This window comes from Dendrobates tinctorius, unplaced genomic scaffold (assembly GCF_039654945.1).
Source record: "Dendrobates tinctorius isolate UK_male_01 unplaced genomic scaffold, ASM3965494v1 ptg000159l, whole genome shotgun sequence".
Classification (NCBI taxonomy): domain Eukaryota; kingdom Metazoa; phylum Chordata; class Amphibia; order Anura; family Dendrobatidae; genus Dendrobates; species Dendrobates tinctorius.
Window position 1 is genome coordinate 6,935,969 of NW_027361826.1, and position 21,985 is coordinate 6,957,953.

General features: G+C 49.4%; 1 protein-coding gene across 1 annotated transcript in view; it reads right to left on the reverse strand.

The window, feature by feature from the left end:
• FAM227A (family with sequence similarity 227 member A) overlaps positions 1-21,985 on the reverse strand; it is a 100,230-nt gene that overhangs the window by 52,412 nt on the left and 25,833 nt on the right. Inside the window, exon 6 of the mRNA XM_073549461.1 lies at positions 1,235-1,372. Coding sequence (XP_073405562.1) covers positions 1,235-1,372 — 138 coding nt within the window. The remainder of the gene's footprint in view (positions 1-1,234; positions 1,373-21,985) is intronic.

A 21,985-nucleotide genomic window follows, 5' to 3' on the forward strand; every position in this document is an offset into this window, starting at 1 on the left:
CCGCACCGTCTGCACTGCGGTTTTTGATTCCCATAGGGAATCATGGTACTGTACACCGCAGCAAAAACTGCTGCGGGTCCGCAGTGGCCAAAACCGCTGCGGAACCGCAGCAAAATCCGCAGCGTGTGCACACAGCCTTAGGCTAAGTGCACACGTACCGGAACTCTCGCGGAAATTACCGCGAGAATTCCGGAATTCCAGTCCGCGGGAAAATCGCATTTTAAATTCCCGCGATTTTCCCGCGGAAAAACTAGCGTTTTGTAAGCGTATTTAGCTTGCAAAATGCTAGCGTTCTCCAAGCGATCTGTAGCATCGCTTGGAGAACTGATTGACAGGTTGGTCACACTCGTCAAACATAGTGTTTGACAAGTGTGACCAACTTTTTACTACTGAGGCCGCCTATGCAGCATCAATAGTAAAAGATAGAATGTAAAAACAAAATAAAAAATGGTGTTATTCTTACCCTCCGACGTCCCGCGCATCCGTTCCCAGTAATCCTTTGCGAAAATGCCCGCGATGACGTCAGTTCTCGCGGGATCGCGACGTCTCGCGGTAATTCGCGATGACGTCGCGCGAATGACCGTGAGACTTCGCGATCCCGCGAGAACGGACACCATCGCGGGCATTTTCGCAAAAGGACTACTGGGAACGAGAGCGTGAAGAGAAGCAGGAATGCTGCGTGGGACGTCGGAGGGTGAGAATAACAATATTTTTTATTTTTAAATTCTATTTTTTACAGGGATATGGTACCCACAGCCCGGAGGACAGTCTCCTCTCCTCCGGACCGTGGGTACCTTCCGCAATTGTTCTGCTTACTTTCCGCATGGTGTGCACAGCCACATGCGGGAAGTAAGCGGAACAATGCATTCCTATGGGTGCGGGATCGCCGCGATTCCGCAAATTAATGAGCATGCTGCGGTTTTTACCGCAAAGCGATTCCGCCGCGGTAAAAACCGCAGCATTAGTACAGCATTGCGGAATCCCATAGGAATGCATGGGATGCTTATTTTTCGCGTTTTCGCGGCAAAATCGCGCGGTTAAAACCGCCGCGGAAACGCAAAAAAAACGCCACGTGTGAACTCAGCCTAACAAAAGGGTTGGCTATTGAAATTCCAATGATTCTTCTCTGCCCTACACGGGAGATGGTTGGCCAGTCTTGTTTGGTATGGTATGGCGCTGTCCAGGAAAACGAATAGTATACCAGTATTGAATATAGAATGTTATGCAGACGTACCTTTGCCCCAGTATTCTTATGGGCTGACAGCACTTTTTCAATAATGATACATGGTGATATATCGTGTGGCAAAGGCAAGGGGTCACTATATGAAATTCCTGGAAACTGGCATAATTCGACTAGTCTTGGTTTCATTTCCTAATAAACATATTAAAGATTTATATTAATGAATTATCATCAAAACTTTTTATTTTATGAATTACTGTTTTGGTAGTGCTCCACATACAATTAAAAGGGTTGTCCAATAAACATAATTTATCACTTATCCCAGTCAAAGTACTGTAGTGTGCATGCGCCGGCGCACTTTAGTCTTTCCCTGCGCATGCACACTACAATACTTTGCTCTGCCCTCGGCTGAGCAGAGAGTAGTATACCTGTGCAGGAGCTCGATGGAGGACACTGTGTGGATGATGTAGGATGCATCATCCACATAAAGGAAGATGGGGATCGCAAGTAGAGGGGGTCTAAAACCAGAGACGCCCATGGGACCAGACAGTATTTTTTTTTTTTTTTTTTTGCCTTGCAGAACGGATTGGGGACATATAAACTGCATTGTACAATGCTGTAGTTAAAGGGAACCTGTCACCAGAAATAACGCTGTTAACATGCAGATATGCAGTTAATCTGCAGGTTATCAGCGTTACGATGCTGTCCGGCGCCTGCGCGCAACCGAATGTAGCAGGGAGAAAATGATCTTTATTGTCTCCTGCAGCATTCGGTATTCAGTCATAAGGATGGGGGCAGTGCTGGTTCAGTCAGACCACTGTAAACGAGCCCCCGGCCCTGACTGATAGGCAGCCGCAATGTAAAGCCAGTGTCAGTCAGGGCCGAGGGTGTGGTTACAGCGGCCGCTCTGTACACTCCGAGCAGTGACTGAACCGGCACCGCCACCATGACTGAATACCGAATGCTGGCGGGGAGAATACAGATAATTTTCTTCCCGCTGCATTCGGTTGCGTGCAGATTGACTGCATTAACAGAGTTATATCTGATGACAGGTTCCCTTTAAGGACGTACAAGTGCTGTCTCTACTTTATATGGGAAAGTCTGGTGACCAGTTCCCTTTAAAGGGAACTTCAATGATTTTATTTATTTTACCATCTATTGGCACATACAGTAGTAATGTGTATGCAGAGAGTGTATTGCAATACTCACCGGTTGCTGTCTTCTGCTGTTTCCAGCTACGAACCGATGCGCTACAGTGTCATGTGACCACATCTATGACTTGCTGAATCAGTCTCTGATGAGTGGAGCAGAGGTCACTTTTTGAAGAGGACCTGGCAGCACGATTTTGCATGTTAAATTAAAGGCATGGCCATAACGACGCTGTATGCAAAATAAATTGATACCTTCAGTGAATAAGGGGCCAGGGAAGGAGCCAAAGACCCTACTCACAGTTCTGCCCCTATGCACCTAAAGCGCATTGCACCAAAACAAAAAATGCTGAATAAAGAAGTACGATCATGCGGATTTCTTCACTATAGGTATCTATTTAATCTGTATAACAGCGCCATTATGATCATACCTTTAATTTAAGGCTGGGGTCACAGTTGCATGTGCAATGCGAGAAATTTGCGCATCAATAGCCGGCACTGCCATCAGCACTCGGGACCAGAGTGTGCGGCTGCATGTCTTTCTATGCAGCTGAACGCTCTGGTCCGTACCGCCGGTAGCAGTGTCGGTATTGATGTGAGAGACTCGCGCGAGTTTCTCACATTGCACTCACAAGTGTGACCCCGGCCTAACATGCAAAATCGTGCTGCCAGGTTCCCTTTAAATGTCATCCATGTAAATGTATGTGAAACAGAACAAGGTACCTAGCCTCTTTCTGGGTCTCAAAGACTTGCAAAGAAAAAGTAACAACTGCTCCGCACAGAACACGGTCTGTGATCTGGAACGTTACAAATTCGGTTACATGATGCTACAGCAGACCGAAGCAGCACCATTGAAGATGGCCGAGGATGGCAACCGATGAGTATTGCAATTCATTATCTGCATTCACATTACTATCCGTTAATAGATGTGAGAATAAAAATAAAATCACGGGAGTACTTCTTTTAAGAATTATTCTTGTGCATGCTTAGTAATGAATATTGTGGCATAGTGACCACTGTGTCCGCTAGGGGGCGCTGTGTGGGTGTCCCAGGACAGGCGTATAAGCATTTCCAATGTCCTGATAGGAGTAAGATGCTAAATGATCGTAATGTATCTCAAGGTGGGTGGCCTTGAGATGAAGGCTTGCTTATTTGCTGATCAGCAGAGCTAATCTTTTGTTCCAATGTGTCAGGGGTGTGTCTGAAAACGCTGATAGTAAAAGACTATGTGAGTGTGAAGGACCTGTGATGAGGTCATAGCCATGTGACCCGGTGGGCGTGGCTACAGACCATATAAGGTGGCCAGGGTAGGTCACATTCCTGCTTTGAGCAGGGTGTTGGACCAGATGGCCCAGGAGGTCCCTTCCAACTCTACGATTCTATGATTCTATCATTCTACATAGGTGAATGCTTGGACCCGGTTGGTCCGTTGTGGAAGGTCCCGCTAGGAGATGGGGCTTCCTGCCTGACAGCACGTGAATGCTGTGAGTAATGGCTGCAAGCATCTGACAGTTCCCAGGGAGAGGGAATGAACGTCTGCAGTGAGCTGAAGCAGCCATGAGGTAACCCTGACGGGGTGAGATATCTGTGAGGCTGAATAGCCTGAGTACTGGACATTGCGTAACCTGTGTGACCACAGGCTTAACAGAGGGAAGCTCTGTCATGAACGCTATGCTGATTATATGAACTTTATGTTGCTGCTGTGGGTTTATGACGCCTGAATAAACATCATGGATTGTTATTGTTTTATGGAAAATCCGTGCCTGACGTGATTATTTGGCTGCCAAGCGAGTGTCCCCAACCTTGAATGACAGCGCTACCTTACAATATGTACATATTATTATGTATGGTCAGGCCCGGATAGGCCACTTACCCAAACGGGCATTTTCCCGCTGGGCCGCCATTTTCATGCAGTTATGGGCCGCTGGCTGGGCGCCCGCTCCTCTGGCCGCTTGCCAGATAATGCGGCGGCGGCCGCCACCACTGGCCTCTTTTTTCCTGCTGGCGGCCCTTTAAATTTGCTGGCAAGGCGGCAGGCAGCGGCACCCTAGGGGGTTGAGAACGTGCTGCACGTCGTCGGACGTTCTTTGAGGGCGGAGAGCCGGAAAACGCGTGCCTCTGCCCTCTGCTATGCTCTTCTTCCGTGACTGGCTGCCTGTGTTCACCGACTCACCCAGGCCAGGAAGCAGGAATTTATCCAGCCTATCCAGGGACCAGAGGAGGCTGGGCAGTGGGAGCTGCTGTGCGCGACTCGACTCCTACCCCCGCGCGCCGGGCTCAGGGCAGGCTGAAGTTCATTCAAAGCAGTGTGGGCCTTGGCTGAGGCCGGGGGTGAGTTAAAAGAGGCTGGGGGGGGTGCACTGATGTGATGATGGATAATATATATATATTATATATATACATACACACACTGGGGGGGCCGCCATCTGCCAGGGTGGATGTATATACAGGGACTGGTCACTGGGGGGCTGCCATCTGCCTGCACTGATGTGGATGTATATTACAGGGCAAGACTGGGGGGCCGCCATCTGTCTGCGCTGATGTGGATATATATACAGGGACTGGGGGGGCCGCCATCTGCCTGCGCTGATGTGGATGTGCAGTTAGTTCTCGGGTTATGACGGTCTGAAGTTATGTCATTTCGTTGTTACGACGCTTTATTCCGACGCCTTATTCCGACTTACGCGGTTTTGCATCGTAACGCAAACTACGTGCAGCAGCGGAAGAATACAGTACGGTACTGTACTGTACTCGGTTACGCGGTTCTAGACCGAGGAAAACGAGTCTCCTGCACGCCATAACGCCCTTCATTATGGCTCCCAAACGTAAGCCAGACTCTTCTGATGCCAGTGCATCAAAGAAAAGGAAGGCCATCACCATGGAGGTGAAATTGGATATCATAAAGCGATTTGATAATGGGGAAACAGCGACAGACATTGGCAGGTCATTAGGACTTAGTCGTTCGACTGTCGCTACGATTATCAAGGATAAAGATCGTATCCTTGAACATGTGAAAGGATCTGCTCCTATGAAAGCGACAGTGATAAAGCAGCGTAGTGGGCTTATTATTGAGATGGAAAGGTTATTAGTGCTTTGGTTGGAAGACCAAAATCAACGCCGTATCCCTGTGAGCCTTAAGGTTATTCAGTAGAAGGCTAGGCGATTGTTTGAGGCGTTGAAAAGAGAAAAGGGGGAAGGAAGTGAAAGTGAAGAGTTTGTGGCAAGTAGGGGTTGGTTTATGAGGTTTAAGGATCGTGCCAATTTCCATAACATTAAAGTGCAAGGTGAAGCTGCTAGTGGTGATGAGAAAGCAGCAAGTGAGTTTCCTAAAGCACTGGCTGAGATAATTACAGAGGGGGGTTACTGTGCTCAACAAGTGTTCAACGTGGATGAGACAGGCTTGTTTTGGAAACGTTTGCCTAACCGTACGTACATCGCTAAGGATGAGAAGTCAGCACCAGGTCATAAAGTCAGCAAGGAGAGACTGACTTTGCTTCTTGGGGGCAATGCTGCTGGCGACTACAAACTGAAGCCCATGCTGGTGTATCAGGCTGAGAATCCAAGGGCACTCAAGGGCATTTTGAAGGGTCAACTACCAGTCATGTGGAAGTCTAATAGGAAGGCATGGGTGACACTTGCAGTGTTTGAGGACTGGTTCACCAACCATTTTGTGCCAGGCGTGGAGCGGTACTGTACCTCCAAGTATATCCCCTTTAAGGTGTTGCTAATTCTGGACAATGCCCCTGAACACCCTGCCCATCTGGATGACTTTCACCCTAATGTCAAGGTGGTTTACCTTCCACCTAATACCACTGCCCTAATACAGCCTATGGACCGAGGAGTCATTGCTACATTCAAGGCCTACTACCTCCGAAGGGTCATTGGTAATGATTTAGGAGCAACTGAAAAGAATAAGGACTTGACTCTAAAGGATTTCTGGAAAACATACAACATCCTTGATGCTGTGAAGAACATTGTTGATTCCTGGGATGAGGTTAAGCAGACCAGTATGAATGGTGTGTGGAAAAACTATGTCCCCAGTTTGTGAATGATTTCACAGGGGTTCAAGAGTCAGTGACTAGTGTCATAAAGAACGTTGTTGCTATGAGTAAGACAATGAATCTGGAGGTGGAGAATGATAATGTCACAGAGCTACTGGCATCTCATGGAGAGGAGTTATCTGCTGAGGACCTTATTCAACTGGAGAAGCAGATGACAGAGGAAGAGGAAGACATACCAACCCCAGAACCCAAGAGATTTACAAGGCAGGGCTTGGCAGGAGGTTTTGCCCTGATACAGGAAGGGTTGTCAAGGTTTGAGGCTGAGGATCCCAACATGGAGAGGTACACTAGGGTTGCCAGAGGAGTCATGGATTCCCTTAGGTGTTACAAGGAGATCTTGGAGGAGAAGAAGATGGTCTCCTTCCAGACTAACCTGCAGCAGTACTTCAAGAAGGTAGAAAGGCCTGCAACAGATCCTGTACCTGTACCCTCTACCTCAGCTGCCCCTCTTGACTCAGCTGCCCCAGTATCTCCAGCACCTTCTGCAGCTTCCTCCCAATAAGCCTGTTCTCTCTTTGGAATTGTTCTCTTTGTTTGTTACAGTACAGTACGTACATACTATTTTTTATTCAGACTCCCATGACAGCACCACGAGAGAGGGGATCCTCCCTTTGGGAACAGGAAACCTACAGATACAAAAAGGGCGGCACCTCTCCCACGCATCAGTTGGTTTCCTGTTCCTGAGGGGACGGGATCCTGCAGATGACCGGATCCCAGGCCGGCCGGCCGGTACAGGTAGCGAGGGGGTCTCCTACCTCGGCCTGGTGCGGAGCTCCTGGAAGACGCCACGGTGGCTCAGGATGGGTGGCACGGCAGTGGCGTAGTCAGCAGGGAGCGGCGTCCGGAGGAGGTCCGTCTCCATAAGCAGACCGCGCCGGTGAGTATACCCCATGGGACTCCCAATTCCAGCGGCGCGATCGCGGTGGTCGGGGGGGGGGCGGCGCGGCTGCAGAGCGTTGGGGCCGGGGAGCGCTCCATAGTGCAGTGCCCGGGCGTCCCGCGTGACTTCCGGTCACGTCGGAGTCGCGGTGACGTCAGGGGGCGGAGCCTCGGGACGCTTCCGGGTCGGCGGCGCCACTGCGCAGGCACGGAGACCCAAGATGGCGGCGCCCATCGGGAGGACGCCGGTAAGCGCCGGTTCCCCTGCCGAAAGCGGCGCCAGCTGGGGAGGGGGGCCCTATTAGGGGGGGGCGTGGCAGGAGGATATCTGCTGTCCGGAGGAGGGGTATATAGGCAGGACCCTAGATGGGTGCCTTGCCTTGGCCACATTATTGCAAGCCAGTAATGGAGAGCGAGCAGGAGCAGCAGCAGCAGCAAAAGCAGCAGCAACGGCAGCAACAGCGACAATCTTCACTGCCGCCCCTGGATGACCTTAGGCAGGTCAAACAGAAGAAGAAAGAGGCCCGTGACAGTAAGGAGCATCCGGGACGAAGTGACCAGTCCAGTCATAAGAGCTCCGCTAGGCGGACAGGAACATCGACTGAGAAAAATCCCCCTCATTCTCCGGTACTTGATTGTGGCACTGGTAAGTGATCTTCGTGAATGTTCACTCAGTGACGGGGCCTCCTTCTGTGTTTTATTCTAGGGGAAGAAAGCTACGAGTAAAACCAGACACAGGGAATGTGCACTCTGTGCATGCCCGTTACCAGATTCATGCCCCAAAAAGTTATGTCCCCCCTGTATCCAGCAGACAGTGGCGGAGGAATCGCCCGCAGTAGTGACGTGTTTAAGGGATATAGTAAGGGCAGAGATGAAGGAAACCCTAAGATCCCTGTCCCAACCAGAGAGTGTAAGGGGTGAGGACCCGATGGAGTCGGATTCCTCGACAGGGTGGAGGAGAAGTAAGGGCTCCCATATTTCATCTCCCTCGTCCTCCTCAGAAGAAGAGGACTCTGGTCGGTTTTGCCTGCCGCTCGACCGAGTAGACAAATTGGTAAAAGCGGTCAGAGGAACAATGGAGGTGGAGGAGCCGAAGCTTCAATTATCCATGCAGGATGTGATGTTCGGGGGGCTGGAGCAGAGGAAGCGTAGGGTCTTCCCACTAAACGAAAAGATCCAGGATCTCATCCGCAGAGAGTGGAAAAAGCCAGATAAAAGAGGGTTGCTACCACCAGCCCTCAAGCGGAGATATCCCTTTGACGACACAGCAATGAATACTTGGGACAAGGCCCCCAAATTAGATGCAGCTATTGCGAAAGCATCGAAAAAATCCTCGCTACCCGTTGAGGACATGGGGTCCCTTAAAGATCCTCTAGACAGGAAGGCAGATACCTTCCTTAAAAATACCTGGGAGATGGCAGCCGGTTCCTTAAGATCAGCAGTAGCATCGACTTGCACGGCCAGGTCCATGATGGTCTGGCTGGACCAGTTAGAGTCGCAGTTAAAACAGGGAACATCTAGACAGGCAATCTTGGGGGCCCTTCCAATAATCCAGGATGGTGCAGCCTTCCTAGCGGATGCCTCGGCTGATGCAGTCAGAATGGCCGCCAGGGCAGCAGGACTCTCTAATGCGGCTCGGAGAGCCCTGTGGCTGAAGTGCTGGCCGGGAGATATTCAGTCCAGGGCGAAACTCTGTACTATCCCGTGTGAGGGGGAATATTTATTCGGAGCAGTCCTGGATGAATTACTGGAGAAGGCCGGGGATGATAAAAAGAAATTCCCAAACCTTTGGTCCGCATCTTACCGTCGTCCGTTTAATAGGAGGAGATTCGGTCAAGGGAGAAGACGTAACCCTTCACCTAATAGAGACCGTCCCAGATGGGAGGATAGAAGGAGAAGAGGTACGGGCTTCATGTTCAGACGCTCGTCGAGAGAGCGTAAAAGACAAAACCAATGACTAGCAATTCCCGTGGGGGGTAGACTGTCATCCTTCCTCCCAGCGTGGCTACAGGTCACCAACAGTGACTGGGTGCGCAATGTGATATCCACCGGACTCAGGTTGGAGTTCACTCAAGTCCCACGGGATACCTTTAAACCAACACCCTTAAGGTCTTCACCCTTCGAGCAAGCGGCTTTAGAAGCAGAGGTCTTGAACTGGTGTCTAAAAAACGTTCTGATAGAGGTTCCAGAGTCTGAGAGAGGAAGAGGATTCTACTCTCCCTTATTCCTAATCCAAAAGCCGGATAAAACATTCAGAACGATTATTAATTTACGTTTCCTTAATTAATTTTTGGTTAAACGCACCTTTAAAATGGAATCCATTAGTTCTACAATAAAGATGCTGTTTGAAGGGTGTTTTATGGCGGTAGTGGACTTAAAAGACGCATACTATCATGTGCCCATCCACGCAGATTTCCAGCAGTTCCTGAGAGTGGCGGTATCAATAGACGGTATAATTCGTCATTATCAATATAGAGCCCTTCCCTTTGGTCTCTCAGCAGCGGCCCGGGTATTTACAAAAATAGTGGCCGAGGTTATGGCTCATTTACAGGAAGTTGATATCTTAGTTATCCAATACTTGGATGATTTTTTGATTGTGGGAAATTCAGTGGACCATTGTCTATCTCAGATTAAAAAAGCTAAGTCCAGATTAGAGAACCTCGGATGGATTATAAATTACGAAAAGTCCCGATTTCAGCCCTTAAAGGTCCAGAAGTTTCTAGGCTTGCTGTTAAATTCAGAAACCCAGCAGTGTCTGTTACCCGTAGATAAATTACAGCAGATACAGCAGCAGGTTCTTCGGGCAATTGATAGCCTGCCTGAGGGTCATGGAGGGTCTATGTCCCTGTTAGGCTCCCTAACCTCATGTATCCCAGCGGTCAAGTGGGCACAATTCCACACTAGGGCCCTTCAGAATGACGTCCTGGTTAATAGCAGAACCTTAGAGGGCTTCTTGCAGGGTCAGGTATTGCTAAGCCCCTCAACTATTACATCTCTTAGGTGGTGGCTCGATGTCGGAAATTTAGCCTCGGGGGTGCCCTGGGTGGTACAGATAACCCGCGTAATAACCACAGACGCTAGTCCTTGGGGTTGGGGGGCCCATATGGGGGACATAGTGGTACAGGGACAGTGGAACTCCGATGCTGAGATCTCATCTAACCAGAGGGAGCTGCTGGCGATTGAATTGGCCATTAAAAAACTCATTATGTATCTACAGGGCCATGATGTGAGGATACTTTCGGACAACCAGGTAGCGGTAGCCTATGTCAACCACCAAGGTGGAACCCGCTCCAACGCCCTGATGCGGATAACGGAATGTCTCCTTCAGATAGCAGAGAAAAATTTTCTATCTTTAACCGCGCTCCACATCAGCGGAAAAGACAACGTGAAGGCAGACTTTCTAAGCCGCAGGGCCCTAAGGCAGGGAGAATGGGCCTTAAACTCAGACATCTACAATCAGATTGTCCGCAAATGGGGTCGACCGGAGGTGGACCTCTTTGCCACCAAGGAAAACAGGAAGGAAAAAACTTTCTGTTCCCTAAATCCCAGGGAAAATCCACTGGCAGTGGACGCCCTCCTAATAAAATGGGACTTTTCGCTGGCTTACGCCTTTCCGCCTTTGAACCTTCTACCTCTGGTAGTGAGGAAGATCAGGGAAGACGGGGCAAGAGTCATATTGATTGCCCCCTTCTGGCCCAGAAGGACCTGGTTTGCATGGTTGAGGACCATGTCAGTAGGCGATCCTTGGGTACTGCCGAACCTTCCAGATCTCCTCTACCAGGGGCCAGTCAACCACCCACAAGTAGCGGGACTCCGTTTGACGGCATGGTGTTTGAGAGGACACTATTGAGGGATAGAGGGTTCTCAGAAAATGTAATCAATACACTCCTAAAAAGTAGGAAACAAACCACCACAGGTATATATGCTAGAACCTGGAGGTGATTCCTGTCCACCTGTGAGTTTAATATCAGGGATGGAATACCTGTAAAACAGATCCTAGAATTCCTCCAGAGGGGTCTCTAGTTGGGCCTTTCCACTAGCACATTGAAAGTGCAAGTTTCAGCTTTAGGGGCCTTATTTGCATGCAACATTGCCGGTAACCATTGGGTAGCAAGATTCATTAAGGCAGTTACCAGATCAAGACCCATACTCAAAGATAGGTGTATGCCTTGGGACTTAAATTTAGTCCTGACAGCCATGACAGAGAAACCGTTTGAACCTCTGGATTCTGCTTCACTAAAGATGATATCACTTAAGACAGCCTTTTTGATAGCAATAACATCTGCACGTAGAATAGGCGACATACAGGCACTTTCCAGATTACCTCCATACACAGAATTCTTACAGGATAGAGTAATCCTAAGGCCAGACCCGGCATACCTTCCCAAGGTAGCATCTCATTTTCATAGGACACAAGAGATTGTTCTTTAGGATTGGTTGGATTAGGGAGGAAGGAAGGCAGAACTAAAACTTCAGGCTCTAGATGTTAAGAGATGCCTACTTAAATATTTAGCAGCCACAGATCCTTGGAGGAAGGAGAACGCATTATTTTTATCCTTCCAAGGTCCCATGAAAGGGTATAGAGTGTCAAACCGCACGTTAGCAATGTGGATTAGGGAGGCTCTCTCTCTTGCCTACACAGCAGGTGGCGGTCCGGCTCCACAGAACCTGAGGGCGCATTCCACCCGTGCCATGGCATCATCCTGGGCAGAGAGATCGGGAGTATCAATTGACCAGATATGTAAGGCGGCCACCTGGTCTTCTCCTTCTACCTTTTTAACCACTATCGGTTAGACATGGGTGCCTCCTCAGATCTCACCTTCGGGCCAAGGGTGCTGCAGGCTGTAGTCCCTCCCTAATTTAGTTTACATCTCTGTAATTCTCTCGTGGTGCTGTCATGGGAGTCCGAATAAAGTATTAAGTTACGTACCGGTAACGGTATTTTTCGGAAGCCCATGACAGCACCCTTAGTGTTCCCTCCCTTGTTCACGTAGAAGGGTGCACCCCTTTAGAGGATTGTTTTTGCGACTTCACCTTCTGTGGGAGATGGTTTAAAGAATTGTAAATAGGATAGATAGGTTGTATATATTGTGTATATGCGGTGTACTAACCATGGTAGCCTCTCAAGCTCTGTAATCCAACTGATGCGTGGGAGAGGTGCCGCCCTTTTTGTATCTGTAGGTTTCCTGTTCCCGAAGGGCGGATCCCCTCTCTCGTGGTGCTGTCATGGGCTTCCGAAAAATACCGTTACCGGTACGTAACTTAATACTTTTATTAGAGTACACTGTTTATTACTGTTACAGTACTTACAGTACAGTATTTCATTATTAAACGTACTGCACAATATTTTACTGTACCTATGTGTTTATTGATAATTATGTAGGGTACTGTGTTAGGATAGGTGTTAGGATAGGCTAAGTGTTTTTCAGTACAGTACTGTTATTATGGTACAGTACTGTATGAACATACTTACGTCGAAATTCGGTTTACGACGCCGCGTAAGAACGGATCAACGTCGTAAGTCGAGGACTACCTGTATATACAGGGCAGGACTGGGGGGCTGCCATCTGCCTGCGCTGATGTGGATATATATACAGGGACTGGGGGGCCGCCGTCTGCCTGCGCTGATGTGGATGTATATATATTACAGGGCAGGACTGGGGGGCCGCCATCTGCCTGCGCTGATGTGGATATATATACAGGGCAGGACTGGGGGGCCGCCATCTGCCTGCACTGATGTGGATGTATATACAGGGCAGGACTGGGGGGGGTCGCCATCTGCCTGCACTGATGTGGATGTATATACAGGGACTGGGGGCCCGCCATCTGCCTGCGCTGATGTGGATGTATATACAGGGCAGGACTGGGGGGGCCGCCATCTGCCTGCACTGATGTGGATGTATATACACGGACGGTGGGGCCGCTGTCTGCCTGCGCTGATGTGGATGTATATTACAGGGCAGGACTGGGGGGCCGCCATCTGCCTGCGCTGATGTGGATGTATATACAGGGCAGGACTGGGGGGCCGCCATCTGCCTGCGCTGATGTGGACGTATATACAGGGACTGGGGGCCCGCCATCTGCCTGCGCTGATGTGGATGTATATTACAGGGCAGGACTGGGGGGTCGCCATCTGCCTGCACTGATGTGGATGTACAGTATATTACAGGGCAGGACTGGGGGGCCACAATCTGCCTGCACTGATGTGGATGTATATACAGGGCAGGACTGGGGGGCCGCCATCTGCCTGCACTGATGTGGATGTATATACAGGGACTGGGGGGCCCCCATCTGCCTGCGCTGATGTGGATGTATATTACAGGGCAGGACTGGTGGGCCACCATCTGCCTGCACTGATGTGGATGTATATACAGGGCAAGACTGGGGGGCCGCCATCTGCCTGCACTGATGTGGATGTATATACACGGACGGGGGGGGCGCTGTCTGCCTGCGCTGATGTGGATGTATATTACAGGGCAGGACTGGGGGGCCGCCATCTGCCTGCACTGATGTGGATGTATATACAGGGCAGGACTGGGGGGCCGCCATCTGCCTGCACTGATGTGGATGTATATACAGGGACTGGGGGGCCGCCGTCTGCCTGCGCTGATGTGGATGTATATTACAGGGCAGGACTGGGGGCCGCCATCTGCCTGCACTGATGTGGATGTATATTACAGGGCAGGACTGGGGGCCGCCATCTGCCTGCACTGATGTGGATGTATATACAGGGCAGGACTGGGGGGCCGCCATCTGCCTGCACTGATGTGGATGTATATACAGGGCAGGACTGGGGGGCCGCCATCTGCCTGCACTGATGTGGATGTATATACAGGGACTGGGGGGCCGCCGTCTGCCTGCGCTGATGTGGATGTATATTACAGGGCAGGACTGGGGGGCCGCCATCTGCCTGCACTGATGTGGATATATATACAGGGCAGGACTGGGGGGCCGCCATCTGCCTGCGCTGATGTGGATATATATACAGGGCAGGACTTCCTTTCTTTTTCTCTGTTCCTTCTTTCTCTGTTCTCTTTCTTTCCCCTCTTTTTTTCTATTCTTTCTCTGTTCTCTCTCTGTCTTCTTTCTTTATTTATCTCTCTCTCTCTCCCTCTGTTCTATCTTTCCCCTCTTTGTTTCTCTCTCTGTTCTTTCTTTCCCCTCTTTATTTCTCCCTCTCTGTTCTTTCTTTCCTCTCTTTCTTTTGTTTCTCTCTCTGTTCTTTTTTCTGTCCCCTCTTTCTTTCTCTCTGTTCTTTCATTCATTCTTTCTTTCCCCTCTTTCTTTCGCTCTCTGTTCTTTCCCCTCTTTCTCTTTCTTTCTCTCTGTTCTTTCTTCCTCTCTTTCTCTCTCTGTTCTTGGTTTCCCCTCTTTCTTTTTCTCTCTCTCTCTGTTCCTCTTTTCTGTCCCATCTTTCTTTCTCTCTCTCTCTCTGTTCTTTTCTTCTGTCCCCTCTTTCTTTCTCTCTTTTTTCTTTCTTTCCTATCCCCTTTCTTTCTTTCTCTGTTGTTTCTTTCTTTCTTCTTCTCTCTGTTCTTTCTTTCCCCTCTTTCTTTCTCTCTGTTTTCTTTTTTTCTTTCTTTGTTCTTTCTTTCCCCTCTTTCTTTTTTCTCTCTCTCTGTTCCTTTTTTCTGTCTCATCTTTCTTTCTCCCTCTCTCTGTTTTTTTCTGTCCCCTCTTTCTTTCTCTCTGTTTCTTTCTTCTTTCTTTATTTCCCCTTTCTTTCTCTTTCTTTCTTTCTCTCTGTTCTTTCTTTCCCCTCTCTTTCTTTATTTTTTTCTCTCTCTCTGTTCTTTTTTCTTTCCCCTTTCTTTCTTTCTTTCTTTCTGTTGTTTCTTTCTTTCCCCCTCTTTCTTTCTCTCTGTTCTTTCTTTCCCCTCTTTCTTTCTCCCTCTCTGTTCTTTCTTTCCCCTCTTTCTTTCCCATCTTTCTTTTTTTCTCTCTGTTACTTTTTTCTGTCCCATCGTTCTCTCTCTCTGTTCCTTTTTTCTGCCCCCTCTTTCTTTCTCTCTCTGTTTCTTTCTTCTTTCTTTCTTTCCTTCCCCTTTCTTTCTTTCTTCTTTCTTTCTCTCTCTGTTTTCTTTTTTCTCTCTCTGTTCTTTCTTTTTCTTTCTTTTCCTCAGTACCATTCAGTGTGCCCACAGTACCGGTAGAATAAGAGGGGTAGGAAACTAGGCGGCACCGGTCACATTGATCCTTTGATACTTTTTACTGGTGTATAATCATATGCCCTGAGCACCCCCATAAAGTGGGCCAGCCACAGACAACAGGGTACAAACAAATCACTATTACTATCAGTACAAGTGGACAATTATATACGTAAATTTAATGATGTCCTTGTGCCAAGCAGTGTGGAGGATCAGAATACACTGAGGAGACCAGAGCAGCGGGGTATGGTGAGAAGAATTATATGGGGCCCATTATGCTGTACGAAGTAATATATGGTGCCCATTATACTGTATGAAGTAATATATGGTGCCCATTGTACTGTATGCAGTAATATATGGGGCCCATAATACTGTATCAAGTAATATATGGGGCCCATTATGCTGTATGAAGTAATATATGGGACCCATTATACTGTATGAAGTAATATATGGTGCCCACTATGCTGTATGAAGTAATATATGGGGTCCATTGTACTGTATGAAGTAATATATGGGGCCCAATATACTGTATGAAGTAATATATTGGGCCCATTATACTGTATGAAGTAATATAAGGTGCTCATTTTACAGTATGCAGTAATATATGGGGCACATAATACTGTATGGAGCATTATGTGGGGATAGGGGATGACTTTCTGTTTGTTGTGGTCTGACCGCTGGGACCCCCATGATCCTGGGAAACGTAGCTTTGAAGAGCACCATGTAAATGGAGCTGTGGTCAATCATACGCACTGTGGTGCCATTCACCTGTGGCTCTTCAAATAACTCCTTTAAGAGAGTGATGAGGGGACGACAAAGTATAGCAAAAATTCACTGTTTGGGGCTGATGAGTGTTATAGCTTGTGGGCTGGTGGGATTTTTGTGGCAGGGCTGCTTTTTTGTCCCAGTCCGGCCCTGTGTATGGTAATATTTACATATGAATATGAGGTGCAGAGCTTGCAGTTTTTGACCTGTGAACTGGTGCTTTAAGTGACCAGACAGTTTCTTTACATGTAAAGTTGGGGTCCCTGTTACAGATTGTGGTCCCCTTTACAAACTTTGCATTCTGACCCAGTAAGTTCATGTGAGACCTATGGTGATAAACTTGAGATAATAACTCAGTTATACCCTGAAGTGGTTAAAAGAAGTAACAAAAGACTGAACATGTTGTGGTGTAGTGACCACTATGTCCACTAGGGGGCGCTATATGGATGTCTCAGAGTTGATGAATGGCAAGATACTGAATGACCGTTATGTATCTCAAGGTGGGTGGCCTTGAGATGGAGATTTATGTGTGTGTTAATCAGCAGTGATACTGCTGAGGTGCTGGTTCAATGTGTCAGGGACTAGTTACCTACAAACCCACCCTGGGGGTGTGTTTAATAACTCTATTGTAAAGTGCATATGTGTGTGTGAAGGACCTGTGATGAGGTCATAGACATGTGACCCGGTGGGCGTGGCTACGGACCATATAAGGTGGCCAGGGTAGGTCACATGAGGGAATGCAGGGACCTGGTTGGTCCAGTGTGGAAGGTCCCACTGAGATGGAGTTTCCTGGCTAACAGCCTATGGAGGGGCTGTGGTGAATGGCTGCACGTATCTGAGAGTTCTCAGGGGAGGGAATGAACGTCTGCAGTAAGCTGAAGCAGCCATGAGGAGACCCGGACATGGGTGAGATAAATGAGGCTAAGAGAGCCTGTATGCTGGACATTGTACAACCTGTGTGAACACAGGGTTTACAGAGTGAAGCTATAATGGACGCTCTGCTGTTTATATGCTGTTGCATATTGCTTTGGTTTATGATGATGAATAAACCTCATGGACTATACTGCTTTATGAAAACCCGTGCTGGATCTGGTTTTGTGGCGGCTAAGCGAGAATCCCCTAACTGAATGACAGTGCTACCTCACAATTGGTGGAGAAAGTTATGGGCATTGTTGTAGCATTGTTGCTGGGAGCAATGGAAGAGGACAGCAAAGTCGGTTGCTAAGGGCAACGCTGAGCCAGGAGGGCTGACGGTTGGGGAAGCCACTGCCCGGCTGTGGTTCTGGAACCGTGGGGCGGCCTAGTGAGTAAGGCACTGTCCGGATCGGTGAGCCCCGTGGGGCGGCCTAGTGAGTAAGGCACTGTCTGGATCGGTGAGCCCAGTGCGGCCGTTTCCCCAGGAGAAAGAGACTTATAGGATACCTCTGCGGTAGAAGGGTCCGAGAACCTGCGTGGCCAGCAGGTGACTGTTGTGAAAACCGTGTTGTACTGACCGGGGTCAGTGAGAAAGAGACTGGTGATTGATAGGGTGCCTCTGTGAAGAAGAGGTATCCGAGGACCTGTGGGGCTGACACAGGTAACGGACTGGCGTTCGTGTTGTACTGACCTGGGTCAGTGGGAAAGACTGTGTACCTGGAGGGTTCAGTGAGCAAGGTCCTGGAGGGTCAGTGTTGGGAGGTTCTGGGAGAAGAATCGGATCCCTGGAGCACGTGGTATGACCTTGGACCTGGTGAGGCGTGAGTGTTGGGCAGTCTCAGGAGGAGACGGATGTCCTGAAGAGCACCCGCTAAGCCCCTGGACCTGGTGAGACCGGTGTGTTGGGAAACCCTGGGAGGAGGGCCGCTCCCTGAATAGCACCCGATGCGCCCTGTGTGTTGGACAGTCTCAGGCGGAGACGGAACGTCCTGAATAGCACACAGAAAGGACACGTGAGTTTTGTGTGGTGTGTTTTTTTCTTCTTTTCTCAACTCAGCCTGCGGTGGCTCAGTGGGAGTCAAGAAGGTGACAAGCGGCTTCCTGTAACTCGGCGGGGTTACGAAGGGGACAAGCAGCCTTCTGTAATTCGGCGGGGTTACAAAGGGGACAAGCGGCTTCATGTAACTCGGCGAGATTACGAAGAGGACACCAGCTGCTGTGTGTGAACAGCAGCAGGTGGTGTCGGTGATCAGTGACAGCAGGAGCTGTGGTGGTGCCAACAAGGACTTGTGTGGTATCGTAAAAGAGACAAACTATGTTGTGTGAACTGTGGTCTATGGAGACTGGTAAAACGGACATGGGGAAATCCCGAAAGGGGGCGGTGGCCCAAATCAGGGTGGTAGCCAAAAGGGGGTGGAGTCCCAGAAGGGGGCGGTGACCCAAAATGGGGTGGTAACCCAAAAAGAAGTGGAGTCCCAGAGGGGGGAGGTGACCCAAAAAGGGGTGGGGTCCCGGGAGGGGGCAGTGACCCAAATTGGGGTGGTCCAGAAAGGGGCCGGTGTGTCAAAAGAGGAACAGCAATGTTCGTGTATGTTGTTTTCTGAATGTGGAATATTCTTTCCGGATAATGACGGGCCACAGGTGTGTACCGTAATGCTGCACCGAGAAGAAGTCTCGGGTTGGCTGGACTCAAAGTGACAAGTGACTCTGACAGGATCTCCTCTCACTTTCTGTCTGACCGAGAGAATGGTCCAGGTTCGCTGTAAACATGGGGTCACGGTGAACTATACAGTAGACAGAGTGATGTTTGAGGGGCCCATAGGTGGTGAGTGCCAAGGGGGCGGGATACCACGGGACTTAGTCTATGCCTTGGAGAGGGGCCGGGACTTTGTTTAGTTTGATGACGTATGGTCGGACGATGGAGACGTTTCGACTGTGGGGCCAGCATACACTGAGACAGTGACGGCTCCTGACGTGGACAGGTCAGAGGTAGAACTGACCGGAAGAAGAAGTACATCTGCCCAACTTACGGACCTGACATCTCGTGATATAACGGATGGTGGGCTGGGAGATGAGACGACTGGGGTAAAAACACGGTTAAACGGTAACGAGACGGTTCACTCGGCTGACGGGACTGATCCAGTGGTACCCTTTGACAATATAATTAAAGATGTAGTAGTGTGCCACGTGCTGCCCAAAAGAGAACAAGATCGTGAGATACAGTTAATAAAGGAGACAGTGGAAGGACATATCGAACGAGAAAGAGTCCTGAGACAAATGGCCGAGCACAGGGTTGAGGAGCTCGAGAAAGAGGTCTTGGAGCTTGAAGAAACAGTAAGTGGTCTTCTGCGGGAGAACTTGGACAGTGAGGAACAGCGGCCGGGTCCGACGGGTGGTGGAACGGAGCTGCCGATGCCCGTCTTGGCAGACGGTCGGGAATAGATGAGAACTTGTGAGGTTGAGGAGCTGAGAACTGAAGAAGACAGTCACCCGTTCGGGGTAACTGTAGTGAGGGAAGTCTCCGTGGTAAAGCCAGAGCCTCCTGGCCAGGAAGAGAGCAAGGCCACAACCTTAAAGTTTGTGATTCATGTACCAAAAGACATGCAAGAGGCCTGTGCTGAGGAAGGTGTGCATGAGGCTTTCAAAGAGGCGGTCAAAGCGTGTAAGGTGCACTGGGCGCCTGAGACTCGGCAGTTGGTGATGTCAGCCAGGGAAGACACAGCAAAGCGGGTGGCTGTCCTGAAAAACATGCGACTGCAGTGTCTCCATGTCAAACAGTTGGTTAGGTGGAGTAATATGAAAGCTGCTCGACGCCTAGAGTTAGCAAGAGAGGCTATGGATCGGTTAGGTTTGCGGAAAGAGGTTGTTCCGGTTCCCAAAGGTCTGATTGGAAGAATCATTGGAAGATTCGGGAAGGTAATGCAAGACCTCGTAAATGGCTCCGGTGTGGTGAGGGTGAGGATCCCTCCTGATGATGAAGACCAGGTATCCAGTGAAGAGGGTAGGATTCCCGTCCTGGTGGTTGGCTCCGTGGAAAGCCTGAGAAACTTTCAGATGCTCTTGGAGTATCGAGTGGGGTACCTGCAAGAGATTGAGCAGTTGAGGCTGGACCGTCGGCGAATCAATAAAGAGGTTCGGAACACCAAGTGGCGGCCGCCTTCAACCCAAGATGTAAGGACCCGAAGGGTTCCACCAAGAAGTGACAGGGCAGATGGCCGAAGAATGTCAGCAAGTGGTAGTTCGACTGGCAGGATGACGTTGAGAGACCGTAGTTCCTGTGAGACCCTGAATGAGTCAGACTCAGGCCAGACAGTAGGCCTGATTAAGACTGATGACCGTACCAACCGGGGGAGATGGTCGGGAAACGGAACAAACAGGGAGAGGAATGTGGTGACCAAACAGTGTCTGATGATGCAGACAGACTGTAACTGGAGGGCCAAAGATAAGGGCCGGTACTCTGACCGCTGGGGGCGGGGGAGGCCTAACGTAGAGATGAGGCCGTATGACAGATGGAGACTGTTCTCTCGACCTGTGGGGCAAGGTGTAATGAGTGCCCGGTCTCGAGAGCCTGATGTAATGTTGTGTGTTCAACCCCACAAGTTTGAACAAAGGGGGGAGGTATGTGGTGTAGTGACCACTATGTCCACTAGGGGGTGTTGTTATGAATGGGTCACCGAGGAGAAAAAGGCAAAACAAGCAAAGCCACAGAAAACCAGAGTGGTTGGTAACTATGCAGATTGCAGATCCCTGATCTTACCACACAACTAGCAAAAGCCGTGGAGCGTGCCTACAATGAACCTAGATGCCTCGTCACGGCCGGAGGACTACATAAGCCTAAAGCAAGAAAAGGGAAAACTAACTGCCCCCAGAGCAGACCCCAAAGGAATAGATAGCCCCCACACATGTATTGACGGTGAAACAAGATGAAGGCACAAACACAGGCAGGAAAATAGGCTGAGCAAATGATGGGGCCCAAACTAACTAGACAGGAAAGGGAAGACACTGTCTGCAACCTGCAAAAAACCCTACAAAAATAATGTCCAACACTTCTGATAGCAAAATTAACCCTGACGTCACTAGACTTCTCCCACTGTATCAGCACTCTGAAATATTCTGAGACAGAGCAAAAAGAGATCGAACTAGTAAGGGACAAAAAGCCAATTGGCAAAATACTGATAAATAAGAGTGGAAATTCAGCTCAGCCCCCAGCCGGGGCTGGCAGACCACACAAAAAACTGAATAGACCAACAAAATCAAGTGTGAACATTATCAGAAAAACTTAGCTTTAGATGACTGGAACAGGGCTGAAAACTAAGAGCTGACAAGCCAGAAGGAATCACCAGCAACTGAATAGGGCTTCGGCTGTCTTAAATCCAATCTGAAAATCCTGAGATCCAATCGTCATCCTCATTCTCAGGTGGCAGATCTCCACCGATCAAACCAGCCGCACCACCTCCCGTCACCACCAGAGGGAGTCCAGAAGGGGAACTCACAACTGGTGAACCAGAGAATGAATGGATGAATGAATGGATGAACCAGGATGTCCCAGGAGAGTGGATGAATGGCAAGATACTGAATGACTGTTATGTATCTCAAGGTGGGTGGCCTTGAGATGGAGATTTGTGTGTGTGTTAATCAGCAGTGATACTGCTGAGGTGCTGGTTCAATGTGTCAGGGACTAGTTACCTACAAACCCACCCTGGGGGTGTGTTTAATAACTCTATTGTAAAGTGCATATGTGTGTGTGAAGGACCTGTGATGAGGTCATAGACATGTGACCCGGTGGGCGTGGCTACGGACCATATAAGGTGGCCAGGGTAGGTCACATGGGGGAATGCAGGGACCTGGTTGGTCCAGTGTGGAAGGTCCCACTGAGATGGAGCTTCCTGG